Source organism: Brachyistius frenatus, unplaced genomic scaffold, assembly GCF_029030835.1.
Source record: "Brachyistius frenatus isolate BFR_SWC_R1_liver_20210118 unplaced genomic scaffold, ASM2903083v1 Contig_26, whole genome shotgun sequence".
NCBI lineage: Eukaryota > Metazoa > Chordata > Actinopteri > Embiotocidae > Brachyistius > Brachyistius frenatus.
In genome coordinates, this window is record NW_027210625.1 from 3,329,784 (window position 1) to 3,347,983 (window position 18,200).

At 41.5% G+C, this 18,200-nt stretch overlaps 2 protein-coding genes and 1 long non-coding RNA gene across 3 annotated transcripts; 2 read left to right on the plus strand and 1 right to left on the minus strand.

Annotated features, from left to right (window-relative positions):
• The first annotated feature begins 595 nt into the window (after window positions 1-595).
• LOC138620790 (nuclear receptor subfamily 4 group A member 2-like) lies at window positions 596-4,943 on the plus strand. Its single transcript, XM_069698320.1, has 8 exons — window positions 596-789; window positions 887-942; window positions 1,261-2,117; window positions 3,219-3,348; window positions 3,463-3,620; window positions 3,719-3,918; window positions 4,208-4,386; window positions 4,684-4,943. Exons 3-8 carry the CDS (start codon window positions 1,266-1,268, stop codon window positions 4,941-4,943), a joined length of 1,779 nt encoding a protein of 592 aa, XP_069554421.1. The 5' UTR covers window positions 596-789; window positions 887-942; window positions 1,261-1,265.
• A 1,921-nt stretch (window positions 4,944-6,864) lies between these two features.
• Window positions 6,865-13,085, minus strand: LOC138620794 (uncharacterized). The gene is made up of 3 exons (XR_011310897.1): window positions 12,994-13,085; window positions 12,114-12,424; window positions 6,865-7,514 (listed from the first exon to the last, which is right to left on the minus strand). It is a non-coding gene; the product is annotated as an uncharacterized lncRNA (long non-coding RNA).
• Window positions 11,350-17,420, plus strand: LOC138620793 (tubulin alpha-1C chain-like). The gene is made up of 4 exons (XM_069698324.1): window positions 11,350-11,459; window positions 14,587-14,809; window positions 15,861-16,009; window positions 16,212-17,420. The coding sequence occupies exons 1-4, from the start codon at window positions 11,457-11,459 to the stop codon at window positions 17,184-17,186; spliced, it is 1,350 nt and encodes a 449-aa protein (XP_069554425.1). The 5' UTR covers window positions 11,350-11,456; the 3' UTR covers window positions 17,187-17,420.
• The last annotated feature ends 780 nt before the right edge of the window (window positions 17,421-18,200 follow it).

The window sequence follows — 18,200 nt, forward strand, 5'->3', positions numbered from 1 at the left end:
CGACGTCACGCAGAGCCAATGAGAGGGCAACACTTCGCTGTGGCTTGTCCAATAGGGTTCGAGGAAAGGCGGTGCCACGTTGTTGACGTAAGGGGATTGCAAGATTGCGCAACTCCGGTCTCCCCTTCATTCTCCTCCGTTAGGATAATAATAAAGGGGGAGAAGTGCCTCCAGCTGTCGTTTTTTCTGTGTTTTAGGACAGCAGGCAGGCAGAAAAACGTCAAGCCCCCACCACACAAAGAAATATACATTTTAATACTATTTTTCACAGATAAAAGTATCTTAAACGGCAAAGAAAGTATGAAGAAAATTACTTTTACCAATAAATGACTCCACTTTGAATCCTATTTCCCAACAATACCATAATACATCTGTACGCTGTAGCAGTCACAAGTTTGGTAGTTTATAATAACAGAATAAATTACCTAAAATCTGTAAGAAAGTGTCCATTATTTCTAAATTGCATGAAACGCTTTCTACGCCCACACCAGCCAATGCTCCCCACCGCACACACACAAGCATGCACGCACAGAAACACACACCGCACCACCCTCTGTCTCTTCTGAGGCGTGTGCGTAATAAGGTTTGGCACAAGGATACGCACCACGTAAACAAAAGCACATTGTCGGTGTCACTGGCAGCCAGTCTTCGAGCCAAGAGTGGGTGAAGTGAACAGTCATTTCCTTTGCTCTCTCCGGACAGACAGCGGACTTTTCTGGTGGCAGTTCTTAAGCAACACGGCGGCAGAAATGGGATTACTAATCACCGTCCTCTTGCACTGGATCTAAGGTAGGCTATTGCATATTCTGCCTTTTCTCTCATTTCTGCAGAAATCGAGGATTAATATCATAACACAGCAAATTATCTTGTTTTTGTTTCGTGCCAGGCAAAGTCTAGTGGAGAATAACACCTTGTGGAAAATAGGACAGGTGAAGCCTTCAGGTAATTTCTGGACCCCATGTATCCCCTGTACCTCTGCATGTTGCAAAAAAAAGTCATTTAAACAACAAGTGGAAATTTACGCTTAACAGGGTGTGCAACCTGTTTCCAACTGACTTTTTAACAACAATAACCAAAAATATGACAAAGAAAACATTTGAAAACAAAGTTTGAAATGAAATGGAAGCTCGTTATTGCTGAACATTTGCAAATCGTATCACTTGTAAGCACAACATAACTATCTTTTCAGGCGTATTGTTGCCATTTGTTCGATATTCCTTTGCTTACGCTGGACCAACTGCATTATCTTTTTGTTTGCAGTGGCCATGCCGTGCGTCCAGACCCAGTGGAGCTCCTCTCCGCAAGGAGCCAGCCCAGCCTCTCAGAGCGCCGGCGGAGAGCGCAGCTGCGACTTCCTCACCCCGGAGTTTGTCAAGTTCAGCATGGATCTTACTAACAGTGAAATCTCAGCAGGAACGTCAGGCCCCAGTTTTGGCCCTTTGACGGACACGTACAGCTCCGGGTACGACGTGAAGCCCCCGTGTCTCTTCCAGATGCCAGTTCAGGGGGAGATACCGTGCGTCAAGGTGGAGGATGCGCACGGGTGTCCACGGTATCAACCGAATCAGCATCACCCTCATCAGCCAGACGATCTGCTTTCCTCCCCGAGTTCCGTTTATTATTACCGGTCTCCATCACCGCACACATCCATCACATCTAACTTCCAGACTCCTCCGGGACACATATGGGAGGACTCTGGCTCTCTGTACAGTTTTCGACAGGACTATTTGGCGGCAGCACACAGGAAAAACGCGCTGTCCAGATTTTCACTGTTTTCCCTAAAACACGCGCCACACGGAGGTCAGAGTTTGTCCACCTGCCAAATGAAATTTGACGGATCTCTCCACGTGTCCATGAACCTGGACGCGGCAGGAGCGCACCAGCCGCTGGACAGCCCCACAGTTTTGGGCTCCACTGGCCTGGGAAAACAGCCCGGTGTGGGATTCCCTCACCCCCTCCAGCTCACACACGGCCACCACTTTGTGGAATACCAGACTTCTTCAGCCCCAAGCCGAGGACCACTGAGCTCCGAGGGGCTGTGCGCGGTGTGTGGGGATAACGCAGCATGCCAACACTACGGAGTGCGCACCTGCGAGGGCTGCAAAGGATTCTTTAAGGTTTGTTCTCAATGCAAGCTTAGCCAAAGCTGCCCTTAAAACTACAAGTTTAACTTATGGATTTTTTTTCGGAAACAGATAGACTTTTGTGGTGCAAACACTTTTTTTTTCTTATCAAAGGCAGATATGGATTGATGCTTCAGGTAGCCCAAAAGTGGACGTCACATGAGAACATCTCCGTCAAAAGGATGAAAAAAATAAATAATAATACACATTGAAACACGGTGTCCCATAATCAACTCTAATTTCGAATAATAAGCTACAATGTAAAAATCCCAGTGAGACGCCTGACTGGCCTTCTAAATTGGACATTAAACTCCACTTGCACGTTTTGATCTCTTGATCTCTTGACACGCGTTTTACGGGCAAATGTCCTGTATGAAAATGGCCACCAACGTGCCATGAATAAAAACCTCCCCCTTCATCTCTCTGAAGGAGATTCCCGGGACAATTCTCCAAATTATGAATGACCACGACCCTGTATTTACCCAGACTGCCCTGTCCACCTGCTGAATGCCTGATTCTGCCTCAAATGGCCCACAGGAGCAGGAGCGTTGCTATTCATTTTCAAAGGACAATTTGAGACTTATGCTACTATACTCCTAATAAAAAGAAGCTATCAAAAAGTTATTCATGTTGAATCATTATAAAAAATAGCCATTCGAGATATTTTCTCAATAAGTTTAAAGACCACTATTGCTGTTTTTTCTTTAGTTCTTCCCATTGTTTTCTTTGGTAGAAATAATTTTTTGGACCATTCAGTCTCCAAAAGCTTCTTCTAGGCTGATTAGGGTTACAGAAAAAAACATAACTCCATTCAAGAAACCATGTGGGAACAATTCCACTGCTTTCATTGTAAACTGGTATCAACATGCAGGGAAGAGCACGTCCAAAAAAGGGTGATTGTGGAAAAAAAATCAGATGGTTCTGTGTGAGTTTCAGAAATCAATGGAGTCATCTCAGTTTGTTTTACAGAGTATTAAGTTCTGAGATGTTTGTCTTGCATTGAATAAATAACCCTATGGTACATATTCTGGTCATTCTACAAGATAGATTTTCATTACATTAAATAAAATCTAATTTCCTCTCCTCTCCGTGCAGCGCACAGTGCAAAAAAATGCCAAGTATGTGTGTTTGGCGGCCAAAAGCTGCCCTGTGGACAAACGCAGGAGGAATCGATGCCAATATTGTCGCTTCCAGAAGTGCCTTGTCGTGGGGATGGTTAAAGAAGGTAAACTTATACACCTTAAAACCAAGTTTCTTGAATCATTTAACATTAACTTCATGTCATCTATCCAAGTTAAAAGCTGAAAAAGTGTCTCCCTCTTTACTTCATTTTCTGCAGTGGTGAGGACCGACGGTCTGAAAGGTCGAAGGGGTCGCCTGCCGTCCAAACCCAGAGCTCCTCCAGACTCCTCGTCACCCGGCAGCACCCTCCTGAGCAGCCTCATCAGGGCCCACGTGGAGTCAAACCCTCCCTCTTCTCGCCATGACTACTCCAAAGTAAGGCCACCTGTTACCATCAAACATAAAAATTAAAACACAGTAGAGCTGTAATACAGGGTATTTCCCTTCAATCCCAACTTGACCTTTCACTGTAGTTTAAGGAGAGTCCAGGAAGTCCTCTGGGAGACGACGCTCAGCATGTCCGTCAGTTTTACGACCTCCTGACCAGATCTATGGAGGTCATTCGGGGTTGGGCGCAGAAGATCCCGGGATTTACTTGTCTACCTAAACATGACCAAGACCTCCTCTTCTACTCAGCTTTCCTGGAGCTTTTTGTTTTACGACTGTCGTACAGGTAAAGAACTGACATAACTTTTACTTTTTCTTTGACAAAATTAGGCAATGCACCCCAAACTAGTGGTTTGTTTGAGGTATGTGGTATGTTTGCTCATGGATCTGATTTTTACAGCTGGTTAGGCTCCAGAGGAAGCAGAGTATTTTGTCATTGATTCTACAATTTGAAGCGTCAACATGTACGGAAATACAAATTATTTTCTGTGTCTGATAATAGCTGCATGCGGAGTTTACACTCACCTCTGCCTTTGAGCTTTTTACTTTTAGCACGAGCTGTCATTACGTTTCAGATCCAACCCGGAAGAAGGGAAGCTGATCTTCTGCGACGGGTCGGTGTGGCACCGCCTCCAGTGCCTGCGGGGCTTCGGCGAGTGGATTGACAGCATCGTTGAATTCTCCGCCAATCTGCAGAGGATGAACCTGGATGTCTCCACCTTCTCCTGCATATGCACCCTCGCCCTGGTCACCGGTGAGATGACATTACTGACTGATGTTGCATTCAAGGGGTCCAGCCTGAAATATTTTACACTCTTTTTGTCTGAAATACTCAGTAAAGAATTACCCTAAATTCAGTTACTTTTTGTTTTGTTTTTGTTATTATTTTAAAATAAAAGCCTTTAAATGACTGAAGCTGCCAGACGTTAGATGTAGAATCTCACACCTGCAGCATCTTCCCATTATAATCTTAATATTTCCCACCAGTTTAAAGAAATTAAAGATTTCTGTGTTACTGTAATATTTTGAAATGTGTCTTACTGCTCTGCAGAGCGGCACGGGCTGAAGGAGCCGCAGAAGGTGGAGGAGCTGCAGAACAACGTGGTCAGGTGCTTGAAGGATGGCGGGATGGAAGCGGATGGAGCCTCGAACTGCTGGTCCAACCATTTATCCAGACTTTTGGAAAAGCTGCCTGAACTTCGCACTCTGTGCATCCAAGGCCTGCAGAGGATTTTCTATTTGAAGCTGGAGGATCTGGTGCCGCCGCCTGCAGTTATAGATAAGTTATTCCTTGACACGTTGCCATTTTAGAGACATAAGATAACACACACGGGGACTTTTTTTCTTTGTTTTTCTCAGACATGGCACTGTTCGACTTTTTTTGGCCTCAATCTAATTAGTAATCCCTGACAAGGTGGGCTCTGTGCACCGCATACAAACATTTTAAATACTAATACTGAGCCGGTAAATCACTGCACAATTTTTCTAACAAGTGAAATAAGAAGGAGAAGTGATACCACTTACCTTTAACTCCTTAATAAAAATAAACTGAAGCATGCTGATGAGTTTCCCCCCGTAGATCAGAAGAGGATCAATTTCATTTCAGGACTGAAATAATTTTTTAATATGATGGACTGTAAGTGATTGAATCTTCATGTTTGCCAGGTGAGGAGCCTTATTTTACACTTCCTGCTGCTTCTCAGCTTGTACAGAGGCATTTTGATACGAGACCAGTGCGTCGCTTCATGTTTAGGTTGGTTCTAACATATATTAGTCAAATAATAATAATAGTAGTCTCTCATGGTCTGTTGTGTTCTCAGAGTAAGCTGTCATTGTCCATGCTTTAATAAATAAATGATGATGTAAACTGAGTTGCTGCTGCCGGACTGCTGGACCTTCGATCATTTATTTTATTTTATTTTTAGACCTTGGATTTTTGACAGCGGAAATCCAAGGGGTCCTCATTTTATTTTATTTTTTAAATAAATAAACCATTTCCTGACTCAAATGCCTATTATTAGACAACTAAATATAATACTTTCAAATGAAATATCTGTAACTATGCATGAAAATCACACAATTTTAAATTTAAAGGTACAGTTATCTTGCACGCATTTAATTCATGCCATTTTCTTAATATACAAAGCTCATTCTGTGTGTTCAGGGAGTTTATAATCAACATAATTTTTTTAATTATTTAAGATAAGATACCAAACTCACTACAATTTAACTACCCACTCCTGTTTGTAGGCCTATCTATTCTACAGTTTAAGACAGCAAAATAAAAAAAATAAAAATAAAAAACATGTTTTAAAGGACAGTTAATTGATCACTTTTGCATAAAAATCTGCAGAACATTATAATAAATGTTTGCACAACTTGTTCTCTAAAATTAATGCAGTCAAAATTAAATATGGATGCAGATAACTAATTAGTAATCTAAGAACTACAAGGGATTATATTGTGACTAGTCAATTATTTTTTGACTTTTTATCAGCTATGTTGTCCGTGTTTTTATTAAAGGAGCTGAGCGTCATAAAACTCAGCAAAAATAAATTTGTACGTGTATACGTAAAGGTCAAAGGTCACAGTGATGTGCAGTTTTTCACAAAACAAAGGAGAAAGGAAGAGGAGGAAAAGCGTGTGTGTGTGTGTGTGTGTGTGTGTGTGTGTGTGTGTGTGTGTGTGTGTGTGTTTTATGGCCGTTGGCAGCCTGACATTTCTGCTGCCCTTCGGTCAGACGTGACATTAAAGACGTCCGTTTCTGCTGCTGTTAGCGGAGATTAAGGCCCTGAATTCAGAACCTGCAACAAGAAGAGCCAATCAGAGGAAAGACATGAACATACTGGTGTGGAACATGAAACTTATGACCTCCTGTCGCTCATACTAATGTTTCAAAAGCCTCCCAGCATTATTAAAATTCTATAAAAACTGAATGTATGTCGGCTTTTTGAGGTGAAAACGAGATCCCCTAAAACAGCACCTTGAACATGTGAGTCAAATATATCTAAATAATTAGAAATCATCTCAGCTGATTTGTACTCTGCAAATATGTTTTTTTTTTTCTTCCTACGGGGCAGAATAAATTGATTGCATGGTTTGAAAAAGGTCTTAATGGGCTGATGTTCCCGAGGAGGATTTAATAGGCCTCCGGATCGATATCGGAGGCCGTTCAGTGCTCCGGCATGGCGGGCTGAGATAGAAACCGATCGATAACAGTATCTGAGAAATGTCCAATTTATTCTGATGATGATGGTGATTGACAGCTGCAGAGAGAGTGTAATACAATATCAGATGTTTCACAGCAAAACAGTGCAAGTTCCTGTTGCAGTTTTATAAACATGGATGGTTGAAAGACTCCGTGAGGGGCAGGAAGGTCACGGCCACGAGTCAGACTGGAACTCCACAGGAACATTAGAGAGCCTATTGGAGTTTTATCCATCCACAGTCATTTCACAGCTCCACACACATACGCCAACGTCACGCTACTACAGTATGTATTGTGCTGTGATACACTATGTAGCCAAAAGTATATAGACAATCCTGTCTGGGGAAAGAAAGGAAGGTAGGTCTTGCTATTTTGAGACCAATGGTTTCCAATCCCATGACCTGTATCCTCCTAAAATAAAGGTGGTGAGAGGTCAGCGAGAACACACCTCTGATTGTCTGTCACAGCTCAGCTTCCACCAGACACAGCTTGTTTTTCGGGATCCTGAAGCCCTCAGGCTGGCTGTGGCCGAACAGCAGCATCAAGTATTTTATCTGGAATGCACGACTTGTGGGGGTTTTCTGAGGCTGCGACTTTGATCTCTGCATCCATCCATCTTCAATACGGCTCAGCCCTTATCGCTGGCAGCCCAGAGACCGCGAGCATCAAGACCACTGCAGACAGGTTTATAGGCAGGGTTACTTTCAACGTGTAATCCATTGCAGATTATTACAGATTACTGATTGCATCCTTCAATCGTAATTATAAATTAAAACTTTCCATTTGAAATTGGCAGCTCGTCTGACATTCACCAGGCCGCTTTTAGAGACTCACAGACAAAAACATGGAGCTTTGTTGGCCGTCCTCCACGAGGTGAATTTGAATTGTTTTCAATCTTTATCGTCACACAGGTCATTATTTCAAGCATTTTCAATAATCAATAGTCATTTTCTTTTAAGCATGAGTCTATGGGTAATCCAAAAATAAATTCCTCACTATGATATTAAAGCAAGTTATAATGGACAATGATTAGATGATTGCATGCTTAGATTGGAAAAACTGGACAAGTTATCTCAGCAGTTATCATTTATAGTATCAGATATGTTATAGAAACACAGCCGTCACCGGATGAACCAGAAACAGACAGATAGACGGGGACATCGATGCAGGTAAAAACGTAAAATGTGTCATCAGTTCATGTGGATTGAATTCGGTGTCTGTGATTTTAGATCGTAACCCCCAAATCATTTTTGCTTTGTCCCTGTTATTTTTTTCATGAATCATATATACAAAATTTATACGAATAATGTGATGTAAAATCACATATTTATATCCATAACATCCTCCTCAAAGCTCCTGCTTAAGACATTTTATCATGTAAAGCTGCATGATCCGACAGTTTACTATTAATTAGGCCTACATCCTCAGCAAAAGAGAATAATTACTCTGATTGGTCCACCATCACACTCACAGCATGGAGATATATTAAGGTTTCTTCTATTTTTCTGCATGTTAAAGAGGTTTTTAAGAGGAGTTTTGTTTTATGTTTGACAAAATTAACTAGACTAATCTTCTAATTCATATTTGAACATATTGGATTGTGATATTAATACACAATTGTCTAGAAAACTGATAGTTTCACTTTAAAACCACATTAAAAAATAAATAGAGCCATTTATTCCTGTCAGATCAACACAAATCACTTGAAACTGACTCTTTGTTTAGGAAATCCCTCAGTGGATTTTGTATTTAACAGATAAATTCAGATGAAGAGTCCACTTAACAACTCTTTCTCTAAATCTTCCTGTTGCTGAAACAACAGGCAATAATTGGAGGGGATTAGACGTCCTTATTTCTGGGGGTAAATCCTTCAGGGAGTCCCTCTCAACTCTCAGTTACAACTGAAATTAGCATTCTGTGCTAACAGGACAAACAGACGTCTGAACACTTGAATCAGTGGATTGGATTATTTCAGCCCGGAGACAAAAAAACACAAGACACACAGAGGACCCCAAGTGATGCATCAAGCACCCAAAATATCCCACTTCATCTTTTTAATCTAGTTGATGTATTCCCAAGAATTTTGTAATACTGTGCAGTAGGGATTTACTGTATTGCAAACTCCTTTAGTTGCACAGTTTCTACTGAGGATGTTTAGTTTAAACCAAATGAAGTTTGACTGGCAGCTCTTGCACGCTAAATCAGATGACTTTACTAACAGTCTTTAAAGGGTTAAAATGAGAAATGTGTTGTACTGCCACCCTGAGGTCCAGACCTGCAAACATATCTGCAGCATTAAGCAAGTCTGCAGCCATGCAAGCAGCTGTCAGGCTGTAATTGGAGCTAAATGTAACATGTTGATATTTAAGGTATCACAGGTAACAAATTCATGAAACAAGGGCAACTTATTTGTATTATATCACTATTTATAATTGTATTTGTTAGAATTTTATTTTGTAACTGCAGTACATTTGGAGAAAAATATGCAAAATTTAGATGTAAACTATAAAAGGTTTAACTTTAGCCTTTGTTAGGGGGGCACAGTTGCTCTGTGCCTCCCACTGCATGCCTATAAAATTGGGGCACTTGCAACAGAAAGACTTGCAAACAAATATTAAATTTTTTCTTTGAAAAACTACACAGCCCACATTTCCCACAATGCATCGCCACACTTAGACAGACAAAGTTTTTGCAGAAATATGGAATTCTTTCACTTTTTCACCAGCTGAGAAGGAGTCAACTATTTCTCGGCAAACAGGCCACAATGTTTGAATTCAAGTGCCACTGAATTTCAAACTATTTTCCCAATTAATCTTGAAATAAGAGAAAATTCCTAACAGTTTTCTAAGATATAAACAGGCAATTTGTTGAAGCAAATCCTCCTTTTTGAGGCATTTTTCAAAGAAAAGAATCGCGCAAAATAATCAAAACAACTGGCCAAGACCAAACTTTTAAAACCCCAAAAGAACCGCTGAAAGAAATACTGAAACCTTTAAGTCATCGCTGCTTTTTATACACGTGTTGCTTGTTCTTATAAATAAAGTGACTTAAAATGGAGGTTTGGTGTTCTTATCACGTTCTAACTGGAGAAAAGCTGCAAAACTGTCAGAAGATTGGAGGGAAAGAACGAGTTTATAAAGAAAAGTCATCTGTGGACCTCCGAGGGGAGGAGGACGAAACCCAACACATGAAAAAGATCTCCACTATCCGTCTATCGCAAACTATCTCTCCTTTCCAAAAAAAAAGAAGAGAGATGCTGAGGGGAGCGTTTGAAGAGGATTGGAGCAACAGGCTGAGGAGGACTCAGGGGTTTGTTTGAGGATTATGAGGATGTTTACATTCAGAGCTGAAGGCCTGGTGTGATGAGCTCAGGCCTCTGAAGGCTCCTGGATCAGCTCTGCGTTACTGTAAGGAGTGATGGACAGCTGAAGTTCACAAAGAGTTTTCCTCGCTAATACCAAAATGTCATGACTTTATTACAACACAACAAAAACACAGTTATGGAAAGAAAACAGCCACAGAAACAGGAGCAAATAAACACTTCATCTGTGTCGGTTTCTGCTGCTGTTAATGAGGAAGACTCAGATGTGAAAATGGACTTGGATTACTATCTCGTCCTCCTCACACTTCCTGTTATCTCTGCTAAAGTTACTTTTAGCTCTGTTGTACCAACAACAGCACATTAAGTTCCAATAAATGTGACCTCATTTATTTATCTGATTATTTTTAGATTATATGCATCTCAGACACAGATAAGTTGCCCTTGTTTAAAATATAGAAACATCCTGTTTTTTTAAATCTGTTTGTTTCCTCAAGGAAATAAAACACTCGACAGCAAAACACTGTAAACTGTGGCAGTGACCTGTGTTTGTTTAAGAGTGCTGGACAATAAATGCAAACAATAAGGCCTCCATCTAGTGGTTGTAACCGGCACTGCCACAAGGAGAGTAAAATGATTTTGCATATATATTATGCTGCCTTGTTGTAAAAAGAATTTCCTCTTATAGTAAAGAGATGCACAATATTTTTCCGCAGATACCTCTAAAGTGAATCTACTTTCAAAGCTCCTTTTAAATGGCTGGTTTATGGATGCTGTTTGTATTATATTGCATCTATTGCACCCTCCCTGCCACGCTCCATGCATTCAGTTTTTGTTTCTGTTCACATTTTTTCACTGCGTCACACGTGTTGGCTTGCTTCACTGATGCTAAAGTCTCTTTAAATGGGGAAATTCTGTAAGTTTAAGTGTCGTTAAAGTGTAGTTGTTTTCATAATGTGAGCTGAGATTAGTAATTCTTACCTCACATCACAGGAGTCATACTAAACTACATAAATATATGTATTTTTGTTTACGACTGGAGCTTTCTTTGGCTGTGCTTTTATTCTGATAAGGCCAAACAGGAAGTCCCATCTCACTGAAAGAAAAAATAAAAGGACGTGGAGACCAAAGTTGCAGCTGTTGCTGGCTCCACCTCTCCTCCTCCTCCTGTAGTAACTATAAAAGTATGTGCGACACACACTGATGGGACTTCACTCACAGAGATCTCATTATAGGTGCACTGTGAGATACTGCAGTTTTCAACCTCTTTTCCAAAAAGGCCAATCAAAACAGCACAATGGTGAGTATTTAGTCATTATTACTATTATTAATTATTAGCGGCAGGCATTATTTCTTAACTAACACCAAAAAAAGCTAAATTTTTAGTATTTGATGTGCCACCGGGAGAACTGTAAGACATATTTGAAACTTTTGCAGTAATCGTAGTTTTCCTTTTGTATCTTCATACTTCCCTCCAAAATGTGGAACAAGCCTGAGGTTTTGTCTTTTGTTTCTACTTTAGTGGCCCCAGGCTGCTTCTGAAAAATATTTTTGGTGCTGCTTCAGCACATAAAGTTCACCACTCAGTGCATCTAGAAGAGCAGAGTGTTTAAAAGAGAGAAAAACAAAGTTGATCGGTGGAAACATGCCGCCAGCAGAGGTTAACTGTTTCCATATGGGGGACCTTAGGACTGGCTGTCAGGAGGGCGTGCTTGTTTGCCCGGTCGGTTAAGAATGCTGATGTGGCTTCAAGCAGCTGCTTGTGTGTTTTACACGTCTATTTGTTCAACAGTGTGCTGATAATCTGCTGAATTTACTGCTTTTGGGTGTTTTGAATACGTTTACTTTAAATAAACCTGAACAATATACAACTAACACTCATACTTCTGATAAAGGCACATGGCAGTTTACAAGCTCAGAAGTTTATTCCTCAGTAAGACGACAGGACACTGACCTTCTCCTTTTGACTTTGTTCCTTTGTGATAAACAGCGAATGTCGTAATGTTTGCTGGTCACCTGAAAAGCAAAAAGAGACATGAGTGAATAAAAAGAAGGCTTTTTTTTTAGGTGTTAACGGCAAGACAAGTGTTTCACAAATGGTTTCGGAGACACTTCCTGTTGTGGAGGAGGAGATGTGGAGGGTTATCCTGCCTTTAGAGTTTCAGCTCCACCTCAGAAATTGCTGTTGGGTTGAGTTTATAGGGAGAAAATTTGTATCTTGTGGTGTTCTTTGGTTTTGCTGTTTGTGTTCGACCATTCAGGCCTCTGTGTGAGGAAACACAAGTTGGAAATACGCCCAAAAAAGTATTAAAACATGAACAACATCCCTCCAGTTCACTTCCATGTGAAAAACCAGGAAACTCCAAACAATTTTCTGATTCAAATCCACTTTTATATATATATTTTTAGGCCACAGACACAGCACAAAGCCTCTCTGTGTTTTTAGGTTTCCTCTGTTGAAATCCTGACGTCAAACGTGACGTCGGTTTGGTCAGGACAAGATACAGGAAGCAGATAATCTCTCAGTTTAGACCTGTTTGCCTGGAAGTGTAAATTTCAGTTTGTGTGTCTGAATGTGTGTGACGTGTTACAACACCAGCAACCGAACAGAGCACCGCTTCCTCATACAGAGGCAGCAGTTGAAACAGCCTCATACTAGTTTAGTCACATCCTGTACTCTTCAGTCAGTCCTCTGCAGAGACTCTGTAAATGTCCTGATCTTAGGAGCTGTCTGTAGTTTGAGTGTACAATGTGCAGAGGTCTGGGAATCCAAACAGGTCAGTGGGGTAAAACTGAGCTGCTGCTCTCTGCGAGTCGTGTGAATGACACTTAACTGAAAATAGCTGGCTGCTGAGCTGGCTGCCATCGCCATACTTGGCAACTCCCATGTCACAGAGACCCCTCCTCCATCCAGATCACGAGCCTTTTGAAAAGAGGGGGGAAGCGGGATAGGTCAGGAGCTCAAAATTCAAAACAAGACAAAAGACAGGCTGAAAAATAAATACTGAAATCCTGTTCATGAAGTGTTGAAGCTTTTAAGTTAGAGCTCGAGGCGGTTGAACACCAGCAAGTCTGTTTGGTTTGACCTCTGCAGACTGGTGGAAGATGCTGTAACTATTTATCCAGTATTTTTCGCTAGTTTACGTCCAAAAACTCCTGATAAAATATGTGCAGTAAAACTATTTCATCTTCTCAAACATGCTTCAACGCTGACAATCAGGCTTCTATTTTTAAAGACACGTTCGGCTGCATTGTTGGTGTCTCTAAAATAAAAGTCACGCCAGAAAAACACAATGAGTTTCCTGTCAGTTTTTTTTTTTTTAGGTTTAAAGAGATGCTCCCATCAGAAGAATTCCACAACAATGTGAATATTTCAGCGGCTCACCTTTAAAATGAGGTCAGACGTCAGCAACAGATGGCAGCCTCTTTTCTTTGGGATACTTTCAGTAAACATGAACATTTTTATCATACAAAATTATAACAGGGTTTGGTTTACCTACACTCGTGTCTTGGCAGGTATGGATGGTGTCTTGACAGCAACACATGACATGCGTGCTTTCATATTTCCGCTGCCAGCTGGCCTTTTGTTGACAGATAAACTGCTGCAGTAATGTAAACACTGTTGGAACAAAGCAGCGGAACGCATGACATTTATTATTGTGATTCCTGATGTAATAACACAAATTTATGAATACCATTCACTAAGGTGAAGAGAAAAATGTCCTTTGACGCCAGTAATGAGCAGTCAGGATTTATCTGATACTCCCTGTGCCACACATTTGCATTCGTCTTTTATCTCCTCTTGAAAGGCCAGTTAAACACATGTTAAACTCCCTCAGGACAAACTTTACTTCCAAATGATGAGACCAAACTGGTTTCTGCCCTCTGCATGCAGGCACCCTCCACTGCCACCCACATCATTTATGAGGAACTACAAATACTTGAGCAGGGTGTGGAGGCACTTTGGCCCCTGCAGACACTTTAACACGACTGTGCTAATCACCGCGACTCACTTATTTAGATCAGTGACGCTTGATTGGATATGTCGCATCCTCCTCGCAAGCATGTCTGAAACTTTTAGTTTTCAGACGCAAACGGGAAGTTTTAATCGACAGAAATCAAATTATTGTACAAATATTGACTCCACCCAGTTTTCCACGCCCTCAACTGTCATTTTCAGCAGGTCAGGACAGGTTTAAAAGGAGAAATGTTGGCATTAAGCTATCCAGTTAAATGGTTTGCCCCTTAAATTTCCATTTATTTTGGTTTGCATGATTCATTTATTGGTAACTGAGATTTTGCAGCTTGAAATTGGTGAAATAGAGTCTGCAATCAGGCATGAAATGTCTATAAGATGTATTAGATTTAATAAATAATGAGTAAATAATAATAATAATGTCTAAAATGTCTTCTTTTTCCCTCCACAGCGCGAATGTATCTCCATACACGTCGGCCAGGCTGGTGTCCAGATGGGCAACACCTGTTGGGAGTTGTACTGCCTGGAGCACGGCATCCAGCCAGACGGTCAGATGCCCAGCGTCAAGCCCACCGGAGGCTACGACGACTCCTTCACCACTTTCTTCAGTGAGACCGGCACCGGGAAGTACGTCCCCAGAGCCATCTTTGTTGACCTGGAGCCCACGGTTATCGGTGAGGGCTTTCTTTAAGTTTTGGGGTAAAACAGGAACAGAATTGTTATGTTTCTTTAAGTAGAAACCTGCCGCTTCACAGTCTTACAGACAACATTTCTACGTGGTAGTGACTTTTTAGGAGTTAAAGACCTCAGAGTGGTGGGAATGTTTATTTGTGGAAACATTTTGAGTTGAACCAGCTTTTCTGGTGAAGTAACTTCAGGGTTAAGGTGGTAAAAACTTATAGTTCAAGAGAAAACAATACCTGCACCTTCCCTAAAAGGCATTAAAACGTTTAGTTTTCAAAAAGCTAAAAGTTTTCTTGTTATCTGATTTTCCACTGCAGTCTAAAGCCCTACAAAAATTAGATTAATCAGCTTTTGTATGTTTTACTGTCCAGTACACGTCAATTTCCTCTCTAGCTCCATGTCGTATCGTAACACAGTGAACAAAAATCAGTTATTGCAGGTTTAAGGAGACTGAAAGGGTTAGACAGAGAAGGAAGCTGTAAAGTCTACAAAGCCGTAAAGCTATAAAGTTTGAAGAAGCTGATCATTATCTATGTTAACATATAGTGCCACGACTACAGTTGTCATAAAGGTGAATTAATTCACAGCTTTGATGTTTACATGAATTTACATCCTGGTCAAAGTTCCTTTCAAGCTCAGGCTTCAGTTTAAATCAGCCAATCAGATCCAGGCAGAACACAAATTTTTCATGCAAGTTTTTATTCTAGTTTTGCAAGCACTACTGTAAAAACATATGGCTGCATGCAATTTATTTATATTTCGGTGTCAGGGCCCTGGTATTGTACATATTGTTTGCTTTGCTTGACTTATTGGCAACCCCAAATGGAACACAACCATAGTTCATGTTATTAGTTAAGCATTAGCTTTTTATGCTTTTGATAAGTAAAAATTTCTGCGGTGAAAAAGGTCAGTTATGATACTGCATGTAGGTCTGCAGACTACTACTGTCTGGGAGACTTTCAGTGTTTTGGTCCCTATTTATTTAAGGAATGTTTTAGATTTTTGTGATTCACAGAATTCCATCCTGTCTCTGTCCCTCAGATGAAGTTCGTACAGGAACCTACCGCCAGCTGTTCCACCCCGAGCAGCTGATCTCAGGGAAGGAGGATGCGGCCAACAACTACGCCCGTGGCCACTACACCGTCGGGAAGGAGCACATCGACTCTGTTCTGGACAGGGTTCGCAAACTGGTAAGAAGGGCTGCGGGAGACTCTGGCTGCCGACATCTGAAGTTTTCAACAGATTTTTTTTCTTTAAGTAATTATCGGGGAGAGGCCAGGATTTACAGAGGTTTCACAGTATTAACAAGATGGCATTAGTTAAAACTGATTCAGAGTATGGGATGATTAAAATAGGAAATACTGTTCTTAAATTGTACCTTTTGTCCTTCAGTCTGACCAGTGCACGGGGCTCCAGGGTTTCTTGGTCTTCCACTCCTTCGGAGGAGGAACCGGCTCCGGCTTCACCTCTCTGCTCATGGAGCGGCTCTCAGTTGATTTTGGCAAGAAGTCCAAGCTGGAGTTTGCCATCTACCCGGCTCCTCAGGTGTCCACAGCCGTGGTGGAGCCCTACAACTCCATCCTGACTACCCACACCACCCTGGAGCACTCTGACTGCGCCTTCATGGTGGACAATGAGGCCATCTACGACATCTGCCGCAGGAACCTGGACATCGAGCGCCCATCTTACACCAACCTGAATCGCCTCATCAGCCAGATCGTCTCCTCCATCACCGCCTCTCTGCGCTTCGATGGAGCCTTGAATGTGGATCTGACGGAGTTCCAGACCAACCTGGTGCCGTACCCTCGTATCCACTTCCCCCTGGCCACCTATGCCCCAGTTATCTCAGCAGAGAAGGCCTGTCACGAGCAGCTCACTGTGGCTGAAATAACCAACTCCTGCTTCGAGCCAGCCAATCAGATGGTGAAATGTGACCCCCGTCACGGCAAGTACATGGCCTGCTGCCTGCTGTACCGGGGGGACGTGATGCCCAAAGACGTCAACGTGGCCATCGGCAACATCAAAACCAAACGCAGCATCCAGTTTGTGGACTGGTGCCCTACGGGCTTCAAGGTGGGTATCAACTACCAACCGCCCACTGTGGTGCCAGGAGGAGACCTGGCCAAGGTGCAGAGGGCCGTGTGCATGTTGAGCAACACCACCGCCATCGCCGAAGCCTGGGCCCGACTCGACCACAAGTTCGACCTGATGTACGCCAAGAGGGCCTTCGTTCACTGGTACGTCGGGGAGGGGATGGAGGAGGGAGAGTTCTCAGAGGCCAGAGAGGACATGGCCGCCCTGGAGAAGGATTACGAAGAGGTTGGCATTGACTCATTTGAAGAAGATGAAGAAGGGGAGGAGTATTAAAAGCAGATGACGTGTAACAGAGCTCTGTTCGTAAAAGGCTGAACGGCTTAGGTCTCCTCCAGGAGCCGTTGGAGTGTTACGCACAGTTTAACGGCTGCTGTGTCGACCACGAATAAACCATGCAGAGCAGCAGTTTGTCGAGCTCGTCCCATGGTGTTTGGTTTTATTGAAAAATGACTCTCAATGAGAGATAATGTCTCTGTCTTCTTTTCTAATAAAGCTGTTTACACCTATTGACGTTCTCCTGATCCAAACTTTACCGAACTGATTTAGTCTAATTTTCTTTTCGTAATTAACATTTTATGACCAGGTAATGTTTAAGATTTTGTTCAATAAACACTAAACAAATTCGAAAACTAGCAAATGCTTAATGAAGTTATTTAAGACAAAAAACATTTTTCAATAAATTGACTAATTAGTTATTATTTAGCAGACTACCAGAAAATAAATTAGAAAGCATCTCAAAGCTCATATTTAGCTTTTTGGATGAGCTGTTTGTAGTTTACCACAAGATGGCAGTGTGGTGTTACAGTGAGAGGAATTTAAACCCTGGTGACAATAGAAAAGTATGAATTAAATGTTTTTTTTTTCTGGTTTATAAATAGTTGCAACTATGAAAATATTAACTGAAATCTATATTTTTCCTGAATTAAACATTTTAGTGTTTTCAAAAGGATATGAATGCATCCATCACTGCCATTCAAATCTATATTTAACATTGTTTAGGCAAAACGAGACAAATGTTTAAGGAACTGGGACATTTAGTGTCTCTATTATATTTGTTAATTAGATTCTATAAACAGAAATGAAATATAATCCACAGTCGATTGTGATGCATCAATCAAAAGATTTCTCTCACTGTCAGTGTGCATCTTACATTAAATAAAAATGTCAAGTTAATGCAGCATTGCACAGTAAAGACTAACGTATTTACACAACACATTTGTCAATTTGTTTTTGGAAAGGCAGAATTGCTCAACAGAAGCGTTAATTTTTAGCGTGTCCACATGCTTT